We start from the raw sequence: 13,131 nt of genomic DNA, 5'->3' as shown, positions 1-13,131 counted from the left end.
AGTTTTCCCAAGGACGACGAGTGCTTCCAGGAGGACCCCCTGTGGCCATAGCCTTTTGTGGCATTCAGAAAGCGAAAGGGAACCTGGCGGCAGCCCCAGCCCCCGGCCGGCTTCCCGGACAGCAATAATCCAGCACAGCCCTCTGTTCCAGATCAATTATTTAAGGCCCAACATGAGCCACAAAATGACTTAGCACAAGAACTTTGTCTAATCTGCAGACTTTACTGGGGCTTATTGCCTTTTCCTTTTCTATTTTTTTCGGGAACTATTTTTATTTCCCACATTTTCAAGTTGCCTTTGGAACAGATGCTCGCTTCTTCACATGGGCTTTCAGTCCCGGCGACTCAGTAAAACCTGCCCTCAGGAATGGAGAAGCATGGGCTGTTTCTCCCTTGATCCTCCATGGGGAAAGGGGGAGAGAGGCCCCAAGAAGATGGAGGGAGCAGCAGACTCCTACAGAGAGCATCAGAGGGGAGGGCTCCTATCCCGCTGGACTTGGGTTCCCTCACCCCAGGAACTGCCAGCCTTCCCTTTGCTGGTGGAATCTCAATTTCCCAGGCTGCAGGCACAGGGAAGGGACCCTGGCCCACCCTGGCTGTCACATCCCCAACCTCGGCCGATAAACCCGTTGGAAAAGCCCCCGGTGATGGCTGCTGGGGAGGGAGAGGGGCAGAGGCGGCCGACTCACAAATAACCAGTCACATCCCAAACCCCCTCATGTCAAACTGCTTTATTACATCTTAAATAACAGTACATTTTAATATAGTATCTATCTTGCATCCAGCTTCCTTGCAGTACACTGACTTTAAAATTAAATACAAAAGGTGAAAAGGGACACAGGGTGTGGAGAGCTCTACCAGGGATCTCATGGAGAGAGAATGGGAGGGTGGGGGAGAAAGAGGTTTCTTTTTTTTCTCTTTGCCAAGTCCAGGCCTAACGCACGATTACAGCACATTTTTTTTTTTTTTTTTTTTTTTTTTTTTTGTACAGAATGTTGCAGAAAAAACAGAATGGAGAGAAGCCACTAGAGCTGCTAAGGAGGAGCACTTCTGGATACATGAGAAGGGAGGAGAGAGTTAAGAGAACAATCTACTGTCCAGACGCTGCTGCGGAATATTTTATTTGAAAAGAAAACCAGGAAAACCTGGTTGTTACAAAAAGGACCATTCGATACCAGGGACTCATTCTACAAGAGGGCCGGGCTGTGAAGGACTAACAGAGAGGACGGTCCTCAGGAACCTCCGCCAGCAACCGTCCGGTGGAGGCGGGGTGGGAGGGAGCCATCGGCTACTGGGGAGGGCGCATAGAGCCGGGGCGGGTCTGAGGGGGATCCCGCGGGGGCTCATGCGCCCGTAGCCACAAGAAGTAAGTAGAGCGGCAATGGTTACAACTTTAAACAGGTTATTTCTGAAAAGAAAAAAAAAACACCTAAGGACTTAGTCCGATATGCATTTTTTTGTTTTGTTTTTTGTTTTTAGCATTTCTACAGCATGCGATTCTAAGAGTAAACCCACCCAATATGGCAAACAATCAAAAATTTGTTTTAACTTAGAAAGTTCAAGATCATTATTTTCAAAACATTGATTTGTACATCATTTCATACACAAAGAATCGACCGACTATCCAAGCACAGGACAGGCATCTCTCTTGAAAATCGAGGTTCCTGATAGTTGGGGGTCCTGGGTAGTGTTAGGGTAATATGAACTGCCCTCCAACTGCACAAAGAAACCCAAAGTAGATGAAAACTTAACTGGTGGGGAGAGAGGAGCAGAAGGGAAAAGAAACGGGAGGACAGATTGGAGTTAACTACTCACAAAGGGGGAAAGGTTCTTGAAACAAGCATTCAATACCATTAACAGCATGTGTGTGCTTGGTTACCTTACTTCTTAACATTATTCTCTATATGCCATATTTTTTTGTGCAGCAACAATTATCTGAGACACCAGACAAAAAAAAAATAATAAAAAAATTAGGGACTAAATTTACATCATTAACAATCCCAGAGAGGCTGGGCAGGACCCTCTTGTTTTGCTTCATTATTGACCATAAAGTAATCTATTTAAAAAAGGAAATAAGAATGTTTTCAAAACATGACTTTGAATTTTGGAACTGTTATGAGATAAAACAAAGTTCTCAACTTGTGTGTTCACAAAATAGGATCACTGGTCTAAAATTTAAATCAAAGACAGTGAAAATCAGCTGTGGGCCTGTGTCACAATTACTCAGGCATAACTTCTGGTGAACATTTTTATTCTAGTATTTCCTTTTCATATTCATTCAAGACAAAAAAAAAAATAAAGGAAAACAATGACCATGGTCCCAAAGGAATGCACAATTTGTTTGTTTACAACCACAGAGATTCTTCTTGTAGAGGGAGTTGTGCTCTTTGTTTCAGCAATAGGGGAGGGGGAAAGATCTTGCCCTTTTGAAGTTCTGAGAGGGAGGTGTGAGGGTGTCCGAGTTAGTACGCTTGGGTTGGATATGCTGTCACGGTAACTCTTCCAAGGTTGGAATGGTCTTCCAGTCATGGCGGAGTCCATCTATTATCTTAAAAAAGATTTGGAAGAAGCATTAAAGTCAGGAGACTTGTCCCACAGTCAGCAACTTTATTACAAGGTGAAATGGCAAAATCTTCCCGGGGGCAAAAAGATCATCTGGACACATCTGTCTGTCCCCTTCTATATTTCTGGCTATTTTTAAGTTATTCTCAAGCAATCTAACTATTCTATAATTAAAACACCAGTTATAATTTTAAAATGATCAAACCAACAAAAAGCTAGGAAAAATTTAACTTGTGTCCTGAGGCCGATGCCACCTCAGGGAGGAATGCTGATGGACATCAGTGAAGCCGTAATACCTAAAGGTGTTAGTTCCATATCTTGAGGAAACTATCCCAGGATCCCGTTGCCACCGCCATGCCATCATCGGTCACTCCCAGGCAGCTGACACGATTATCATGCCCAGCCAAAACACCTACAAAGTAAACAGAGTTTCAGGAATAGGGATCCCTTCATTAGCTCACCCTCATGTGCTGGTACAGGCTCACCAGCTTACACTCATTTGATATTCCATAATCATCTCAGTGAAATACCATCCTTAGAAAACAGACAGACAGAAACAAATCCCTAAGGCAGACAGTTTACAAAGCAGGGATGTCTTCATTTATTAGCTCAATTTAGCTGAAATTAAAAGGTCACTTCTACCTGGTGAATTATACTCCTCTCACAAATCATAGGACCGTGTACTTTACAATTACTAATCTTGAAAGTGTCTCAACTATTTCCTGTATCCACTACCACAGACTTGTCTTAGAAGAAAAGAGGATTTTGAAAAGCAAAATATTTTCACTAGGAAGATAAGGCAGAAATTCAGTGGAAGGATCTTAAATAACACTCTAGTTCAAGAGGCTTCAGGAATAATTGTCTCCTCCATTTACAAAAACACCTGCAGTGAGTGGGAGGAAGAACTTTAGAATAACAAAAAATTGCCTTCAAAGTCATTGACATCATAATGATGGCTGGACTCAGTAAACTGTTACAGATATGATGCTAAAAAGAAATCAAAGTGAAAAAAAAGGATTTAAAAAAGATAATAAAAACCTTTGCTTATCAAGTCTTAGGAAATTATATCTACAAATTCAGGTGCAAATATCCTTTATCTGATTATATCTAAGTAGTACTATGTGTAAACAGTGGAGCCAAGAATTCATTTCTTTGTATTTGAACAATATCTATTGAGATCAATAAATTTCAGTTTAGTTCAATCTGGAGACCAACAGGCTGCTGAGTAGGGGAAAAACAAGATCAAACAAGGCAGACCCCTCTTTCCCCGAGATGAGTCACTGGCAGAAGCTACAGAAAGGAGTAATTGTTCACTACAGTCTCAGAGAGAGGCTCAGAAACACTGTCTGCTATTAAGCCCGTGGGGACTGGAGATGGATGACTTTTTAAACACTCCTGGGGAAATGGGCCTAAGGATTCCCTGTCCAATCCAGCTCACATTTTGGATATAAAATGTTCTGGTAATGTAAGGGATTATGAAATAGGATACTTTACATCGAGAGCTCAGTTTCACAACATCATCATGGTGTGGAGATTCAATGAGGTATTATTATCAATGAAAAGATGGGACTTTAGCACAGGCTGAGATAGGAAAAAGGAGGTCTACCCTCTACAACTCTGATTTCTAGAAACATGTGCTGGGTAGTTGTCCGTCAGTCACCACAATTAGACACAAGCAAATTGAATAGAGGGTTCTCCCACCATGAAAATAGACTAGAGAAACTCATTATTAAGACAGCTACGTACAACAAGGTTACCCCTACATAGGGTATCACCTCCACATCTGATTTGGTTCTGAACCAACAAGCCACACAAATGGAAGCCCTTTATCTGGGCCCATCTTTCTTTCTGGCATAGAGCAGATAATTTTGCATGCTCCCATTAGCCAGGCGATACTTTTAGACCACCAGGATTCAGAGCCTGCACAGAATGCACACCTACATTCGCCCCACATGGGGCCTGTTTCCAGGGAACCTGAGAAGCCTACCTGCTCTGTCTGCCTTGAGTGCATCCCAGACGTTGCAATTGAAGTCATCATATCCAGCCAGCAGGAGGCGGCCGCTCTTGGAGAAGGACACAGAGGTGATTCCACAGATGATGTTGTCATGGGAATACACCATCAGCTCCTGGTCAGCTCGGAGGTCGAAGAGCCGACAGGTAGCATCATCCGAACCTGTGGCAAACGCATTGCCATTTGGAAAGAACTAGAGAGGCAAATTAAAGTCTGATTAGGGAGTGGGCCCATCCAGAAGCATCTATCAAAGAACCATCCAGAGATGATGTAAATAAGTGCCCGAAGAGGAAGCCAATTGTGCTTCATGCCAGGATTGTGCGCCAAGACACCCAGTGACTATAGGATGGAAATATTCTTCTGTAGAATTAAGACTTTTAGGAATCAGTCTGACACCCCCCAATTAACTTCTCCTACATGAAAAACCAGTGGGCAGGGGCTCAGCAGAGCTGCCAGCATCCTGCTATGAAGTAGGTTGATTGACTGAAGAGGTTCCCTTTATTTAAATGGGATACTCTCCACTCATAAAACACAATAAAATGGAACACATTGGAATAAACTACTTTTCTCCCTCTGAAGCAAGCAAGAAATAAGAGAGAGCTCTTACTGTAAAGAGTCTTTATGAAAAGAGAATACTATATACTCTACCACAAGTTACAAAGTAACTTGCTGACTCCAATTCCTTAGTGAAAAAAAAAAAGTTTACAACAAATGGCTATTTCCTCATTAAAACATTAAGCTTTTCCATACAGTTATGGCTAAGAGATATAATAAAATTTCTTTAACATAGCCATAACTAAATTAGATGGTTTTGGAAATGCCAGGCAAAATACCATTCTGACTCTTAGTGAAATCATCTAAGATGGGAGCTGTTCTTATGATTAAAAAAAAAAAAGTAATTTCTGAATCTAGTTTATTTCTCTCTGTAACTCTCTAGGTAGCAAAAGCTGATGAGTTTCAAATTAAGCTGCCTATTTTTCTGCATCTTAAAGAAAATGTGGTTAAAAGCTTTAGTGAAAACTGGAACACACTAATAACAAACATAGAAAACGTGGCCACTGACAAAATGGTAAAACTAAAAAGAAGATGGAAATGTCCATGTTATTACAACTGATGAATGAGTTTTCAAAAGCTGGATTTCTTATTCTCTACGCTTAAACAAAAATCTTTACATTCTCTACATGTATCTAATTCGTATGTACATCATGTCAGCAAATCTGGCCTCTTACAGTAAAAAACAGATGACTTAATCCAGAAAACATTTCAAAGATGAATCAATGACATTCCCTAAGACTTTCAAGAACTAATCCTAATTGCTAACAGAGCTGGGTATGGATGATCTCATGAACACAAATTGCATTTCCCCAAACCTAAGTGCATACGTACACAAATGGCGTTGATGTCAGATTCGTGGCCGGTGAAAGTTTGCCGACACATTCCTTCTCGAACGTCCCACAGTTTGGCTGAAGCATCACAAGCCCCAGAAACAAATAATCTGGTGTCAGGGGCAAGAGAAAGACTCATGACGTCCCCAGTGTGCCCAGTGAAGGTGGTTGTCTGTTGGCCAGTCTCTATGTCCCACAAAGCACTGTGAGAGGAAGAGAGAAATGGGAAGCTGTTAGTATCCCCAAAAGGAGAGGAAATGTGAAGTCACTTAGGACAGCTTTATCAGATATTATTTTTTAAAAATGTTTTTATTAAAGCTTTTTATTTACAAAACATATACATGGGTAATTTCTCAACACTGATCTTGCAAAAAATGAGTATAAAACTCGAGATGAAATTCAATACGAAAAAATACAATCAGATTCAGCCTAAAGTTGTGCTCTATTAAGATTGTGAGATCCTGGATCTGTCATCCAGTGAGTTACCTCACTTATGGCAAGGATGTCAGATACAACTTCCTTCATGTTGTTCATAAAATTACCTAGGAGCAGAAGTCTAACTAAGGTGCTCCAGGACTAGTTTCTCAACAAGCAGGATATCTTGAGAAATAGTGGAGGGATAACTGGTGGTCTTTGATTAGCTGGATAGTCACTAGTCACCCCAGGAACAGATTCCTTTTGGGATATGGGTTGGACCAGATGGCCATTGAGGCCCCTTCTGGCTCTGCCATTTGATGACTCTTAATGGGGGGTGAGTAGTCACCGTTCCAATTCTTATAGCACCCACAACCATGGAACATTTCAGCCAGCTAATTTAATTTCAAAGGCAGAGATGTGGTGTTCTTTCTAAAGCCTTATTTACATTGGGTCATTCTCCTTGAGATAGTAAAGAGAAGCACACAGATGGAGCAGTTCTGCCATTGTCCTGCAGTCAAAAAATCTCAATTCTGAGCAGAGGCCCGATCCAGTTCTGTGAGGTTTCTTGCTTCTCTAACATAACTGAAAAGAGAGTAAAGTTCCAGAGCCCCCTAAGTTTGACTCACCAGCTTGGCTCCTTTGGGGCATTAGCACGCCTGACCCATTTTTACAGTAATGGTTCCTCCTTTTACAACTGTACGTTTTTTGTAAATGATACTTTGGGTGTTGTAGTGATGAGAAAGGGACTTGGGATCAGGAAGACAAGTTCAAATCCTGCTTCAGAGACTTACTAGCCATGTGATCTTAGGTCAATCATTTAATCTCATTTTCTTTAACTGTAAAATGGGGTTAAGTTGCTATGGGAATCAAATGAGTTAACTACAACTATTACAATGATGAGGATTATTCCATGCCTTTAAAAACCCCAAACGGTTCGTTATTTTCTGTACATACACAACGGCCTCTTCAGAAAATTGTCTTCCTTCCTCAAAACTTTTGTCTTCAGCTCTCTTAGAAGTTTGCTTCCTGTCTGAGTTCATGGGATCCTATCTCCCTTTCTTTTGACCATTTGAAACCTCTTCTTCCCAAATGTAGGATGCAGGCTAGACTATATGTCCATATGTCCCGCCTTTCCTTGTACCCCCAACACCTTGGTTTCCAACCCACCAACCAGATTCTTCCTGATGCTGAGAATCAGATCCAGAATAGGATTTGGCCTAAGTAGATTATCTGTCTTTTGAAGGTTGAAATCATCATTCAAGTTAAATCAGAAAGTTATCAGCTGCTTTCGGTAAAGACAGAATTTCAGCAGATAGCTGGAAACTGAAGCCCCCATATAGTCTACCCCTTCCCCTGTGCAGGGCTGGTGAACTCTATCCCAGACTTCTCATCTATGTCCCCTTTGTCCTAGAGGTTTCTAGTCACCCCCACTCATCTTCATCCACATTCTCTTGACCAGGCTTGAGCTTTAAGAGTTTCTCCATAATACACTTTTTTTTTGATGTACAATGCTACTCATTATCCTGAAGCTCCCTTACTTATTGTTTTTTTTTTTTTTTTTCCTCTTGCCTTAAGACCTACAGTTAACTTTGCCTGTCACCTAAAATTGATATGTATGTGTACAAACACCAGAAGGTCATACATTTATTGGAAGAGTCTTTCTTGGATTTGATCTCCTGCGAACTTTGCCTGCTGCTTTTCTTCTTCCCACGCGGCAGATCTATGTAGGCAGTTTTCTTCCTCTCCGATCCTTTCTGGATTAAATCCTTTCTGATCGGATTTGCAAGGTACCAGGCAGATATAGCCTCACCAGCCTTGCACAGGGAGCCTGTCATCCCCATACTTTATGATGTAATCCAAAAATCCAAATCCAATTCTCAGAAACCTGAGAACATCTTTTTAGCCAGATGTTCACTTTCCAAATCAGCTTCTCTCGATAACACTCCTTGCCTCCAATAGGTGGCAGAAATGAAAAGACTATCCAAGCTTTTATAGTTTCCAACTTCTTGCTCAAGCCCTAATAACCTTTGATGACACTTTCTAGATTACTCCTTGCACCACCATTTTCTGCTTATATCAATCAAATGCCAGAAATGAGAATAGTGTAGTTTTGACTAGAATACCCTTCCCAAGAAACCTATGTCTTAGTCTTTTTTTTTGGGTTAACAAACAGCTGCCTCCATATCCCCCAGGTTATCTCTGATCACTACCCTATTCTTCTCTGTCCCTCAGTGGGTGACCGCTCACCCAATGGTCTCGATGGATCTGCACCATCAATCCTTGGAGGACCCACCAAGTATTTGGCTGCCTCACTTTCAGAGATCCCCTTTCCTATGCGATATTCTTCCACAGTTACTTTCCATTGTGGGTTAACTTTTTATTTTATACCTATCTCCCTGCCCCTCTTCTAGTTTAAGTGTCAAATCGTTCCACTGTCTCTGATAACCTCAAGCATGGAGATGAGCATCTCTCCTAAGGAGACTCCCCTGTACACTTTGAAACAGAAGGAAACAATCACTTGGCTGTGGCAGAAAGACAAATATCACACGTTTGATGCAAGCCATGGAAGTGTTCACTTACTGTTCATAATGAGACTGAGATCACCCTGGAAATCTTTCAAACTGCTCGTGGCTTTTTGTGACCACCTCCTAACATAATACGTTCACATCCTTTCAACACCAGCTTATGACTTAGTCACTGCCTAATGTTCTCTGGGAATGCTCAGAGCATCTGGGCTGCAGGAGCTAGGTGGCCACGATGCAGAGTACTGGGTATGAAGTCAGAAAGAATTGGTTCAAATTCAGCCTCAGGCACTCAATAACCATATGGCCTTGGACAAGTCACAGAGACCACAACCACACCCATTTTTCAGGGTTGTTATAACAAATAAATAATCCGTCTGTAGATTTCTTCCTTTTTTCCCAAAGGGGGTGAGGATAATGAATAATTAAGACTTCTTTCTGTGACAGATTATAGATGTCTGAGAAGTACAGACGTGCATTAAGAAAGAAGTAACAAGTTGTCATTGTGGGGTTTTGGAGCCATATAAAGTGTTGGTTGTTTCATGGGTTTGGTTATAGACATTTATCCCTGTCTTCCTCCTAATTTTCCTACCTATCACCTAATTCTACATAATTCAAAAATCCTTACCAACTTCTGACCGAAGACCAGAAAGACATACACCACTGAATGACTACCACCTGGATGGAAATGGCTCAGACTGGCACCTTCCCTAAAGAAAAAGTATATGATCTGAACCTTGAGAAACAACCCGTGGGTCGCCAGACCCCATAAGGACGGGCACAGGAGAGAAGCAGATTGCACACTCTAGGCCGACGTCATTTTTGCCACTTTCTTAGTCACTTTCATTTGTCTCCCAAGCAAATCAGCCCAAATTTAATCCCATCCACAGGGTCTGTGACTATATCCACCACACAGGTAGGTGCTTTCTTAGACTTCTTTCTAGGGAAGCTAAGGGACTGTATAGAAGGAAACAACCTATTTCTGGGATGCAGAAGCCATTTTATATAGAAGCATATTTTCATATTATTTTCTATAAAACAAGTTTTCTTAGACTGAGTTCTTTTGCTTCCTTCCCCCAAAAGATTTCCTGATGCTTTGTTTCTGACTCAGTTATTTCGGGATATATCTTCACTACCTGGCCCTGAACTGAACTTTCACCCTTGTAACAACAAAACCCAACACCCAGGAAGCTGGCAAGGAGCCCAACGTTATGCTCCTGTGAGCATGATGCTGCATTCCCCTTTCCTCTGACTAAGATCCCCAAGGCATGCATGATAGTTTGTTCTCTGAAAGCAAGACTGGCCATTGCTCTTGTGTCTTTTAAGAGAAACCAAAGGTAATTTGCAGCATTTTAAAAAAGACTCTAGCAAAAATTAGTTTTCACAAAATCTCATCTTAAAAGAATTTTAGTGAAGTTATTTTCCAAGTTGTACTTTAGCAAAGAAAAATGATTCAAAAGGTCATTTCATTTTAAGGGCAAAACATCTTCTGTTACCACAACTTTGCTATTATAATTGCGCTATCTGATGGCTTTTAATATATGTCAGCAAGGCAAAATGTCTATGCCATTCTAGAAATTTAGTGTAATCTGAGCCAGCCTCATCTCAAGCTGTGGCCCCTAGTCACTCCAGGCTCCAGTTCTGAGTGCACACTGACAACAGGAACAAGATTAAGCAAATTAGTTTCTTGAATTGATTTTCTCCCTCAGCCCTTGGTTACCGTAAAGGGCTGGGCCCAGACCCTATAAGAGCTGGTCTCTCCTGCCAGCCTTTAGAAGATTCCACTCATTTACTGCAGTGATTCATGTAAAAATAAAAGAGATTTTGCCTTGACCAACAGTTGTTCATATATCCCAGATTTTATTACTATTACATATGTCAAACTGAAAATCAGAGAAAAACGAATGCAGAAAAGCTGATCTTGTTTGCACTGTTCAGTGCTGAACGCTTTCATGTCCATTTTCATTTACATCTTTATGACCCTGTCTAAAATGCCTGGAGCCCCAGGTGGCACACCAAAGATGAGCAGTGCCCTGTCAGAACCCGTCACTCACCAAGTGGTATCTCCAGAGCTGGTGACAATTTGATTATCATCCAGGAAGCGGCAGCATGACAAGTAACCTGGAAAACAGAGCATAAAGGCTGAAAGTCAGATCAGAACCCACACCTCTAGGAATGGGATGGTGTTCCAAATGTTTAAGACTGAGAGCACACCCAAGATTTCAGTGTGCAAAGCTTTTCTAGGCAATTGTTCTATTATGTAGTTCAAAATCCTAAAGTCATTAATATACTACTCTAACGAGGATTTCTTTCTTTTCTTCCAGGGCAGAATTAAAAAACAAACCAACCAACCCACAACACAACATTTATTTCTGGAACAGAAGCTAGATTTGATCTAGACAAGAGTTAAAGTAAAATGGATTAAGATTACCCATCATCTGCTAAATACCAAAATAAGATAAAATTGAAAAAAAATATATATATACACCTTATGTACATAACATTTTTGAATGTGACATGGCTGTAATACCCTTTTGTATTAACTGTACAAAAAGGATTTAGTGCATTCACAAACAATTTCCTATCCAAAGAAATGGGCCCCTAAACCCTGTATCTCATCTCCCTAGGCTTGTGGATGCCTCCATCACACTCTCCAATTATTCCGCCTTCCTCTGGAGCATTTCTCTCTAATGTACAAAGGTTCTCAGCAGCTGCTCCGCTGCCAGAGCTGTCCAATATGATCTCTCTGTCTCAGTCTTCCCTTTAACACGTCCTCCATGCTACTTCCTAAAGCTTATCTTGGACCAGGCCAGCCCCTTGGCTCTATTAGCTCCAGGTGAGCTTTTAGGCTCAAATAAACTCTTTCACTGACTTTGCCTGTCATCCCAACCTGGTTTCAACACCTAGGTTTATTACACATTAGTCCCCTTCATGCCCTGTTCTTGCTATTCCTAACCATACATCTCTTTCTACCTGGAGTGTACATCTCCTGATCCTGGCCTCTTACATTTCTTTTCTTTCTTTCTTCACAACTCAGAAGAAGCCCCATTTTCCAGGCAGATGGTGGGTCTGCTATGATCCCCTCCACCCCTGCCAAATATTACCACCAACCATCATTCTGCATGCTCTCTCAGTGTGTGTTTATTTCTTTAAGCTCCTCAAGGGCAAGGATTTTTTTTTTTTTTTTTTTAAATCTCCAGAGCCTCATACTTTGCAAGCTCTTCCTAAATGTATGCTGAATGTCAGAACTGCCATCTACATTGCTGTGACACTACTCAGGGAAAATGATTTTGAAGGAAGGAAAAATGCTAAGTTCTCATATGAATGAATACATGTTTCCAATGAGCAATAATTCCTTCTGAAAATGTCTTCTTCAGATTTCTTCTATATCCCTAACCAGAAACTTTAGACTGTTCACTTCCAGGACAATGCTCTCTTCAAAATCCTACAGATTCTTCAGCTCTTCACCCAGTTACCATTCTTGTCAGGTTTATTATGAAACGAGGCAAAATGAAAATTTCAAATTGCTGAATTTAAATGGGACATCCTAGTTGTAGGTCATAGTATAATGCACATGACTCATGTTTGACCTGAGGGTCTCTTCTTAATTTTACTGACTTATTCTGGAAAGTTGATTAAAAGGCCTGAACTAACAGCAGCTTTGGGGATTAAGTTATTGTGAAATTGTGGTGGGAAGACTAACACCAATGGGAATTTCCTTAGAAAAAGGAAGACAAGGGTAGGAAAAATGTTTAGCTTAGTGGTCATCCCAAGGATGAATTTGAAGATGAGACTTGACTGAATATCTTCCTGAGGCAAGAGTCCTCCATGCAAACTGAAGGCTTACAGATATCCCTTGTGAAAAGCCAGGTTAAAAAAAAAAAAAAAAAAAAAAAAGGCACCAAAATCTTGTGAATCTCACTAAAGCCAGGTGAGGAGGCAGGAAGGCCCAAAGAGAGAAGAATTTGTGTTAAAATATCTTAGTGGGGAATAGGAAGTTAACCTGTACCAAGGATAAGGAGGCAGGAGTCCACAAGATGGAAGCAAACTGTAGGCAATGCTCATGCTCCGCCAGGTCACAGGAGGGCACCCGACCTGGGGAAAGCCCTGCCCACGGCAGATGGCAGCTGTCCAGGGATCGGGAGAGCAGGCTCTCTCTAGCTCACCCCGGAAGCAACATCAGAGCAGTTTATATCAAGAAGCTTCCTCCTTAGTAACAAGCTGATGAAGGGAAC

General features: G+C 41.4%; 1 protein-coding gene across 3 annotated transcripts in view; it reads right to left on the bottom strand.

Annotated features, from left to right (window-relative positions):
- Window positions 1-715: 715 nt before the first annotated feature.
- GNB1 (G protein subunit beta 1) overlaps window positions 716-13,131 on the bottom strand; it is a 108,422-nt gene continuing 96,006 nt past the window's right edge. For all 3 annotated transcript variants that reach the window (XM_074306543.1, XM_074306541.1, XM_074306542.1), the window contains 5 exons: window positions 10,951-11,017; window positions 5,959-6,160; window positions 4,549-4,765; window positions 2,858-2,973; window positions 716-2,547 (listed from right to left, as the gene is read on the bottom strand). In XM_074306543.1, the coding sequence (XP_074162644.1) occupies window positions 2,867-2,973; window positions 4,549-4,765; window positions 5,959-6,160; window positions 10,951-11,017 (593 nt within the window). In that variant the 3' untranslated portion in view covers window positions 716-2,547; window positions 2,858-2,866. The remainder of the gene's footprint in view (window positions 2,548-2,857; window positions 2,974-4,548; window positions 4,766-5,958; window positions 6,161-10,950; window positions 11,018-13,131) is intronic.

Source organism: Sminthopsis crassicaudata, chromosome 3 (assembly GCF_048593235.1).
Source record: "Sminthopsis crassicaudata isolate SCR6 chromosome 3, ASM4859323v1, whole genome shotgun sequence".
NCBI classification, from domain to species: Eukaryota; Metazoa; Chordata; class Mammalia; order Dasyuromorphia; family Dasyuridae; genus Sminthopsis; species Sminthopsis crassicaudata.
The sequence above is the reverse complement of the archived record's forward strand: the minus strand, read 5'-3'. Positions and strand labels throughout refer to the sequence as shown.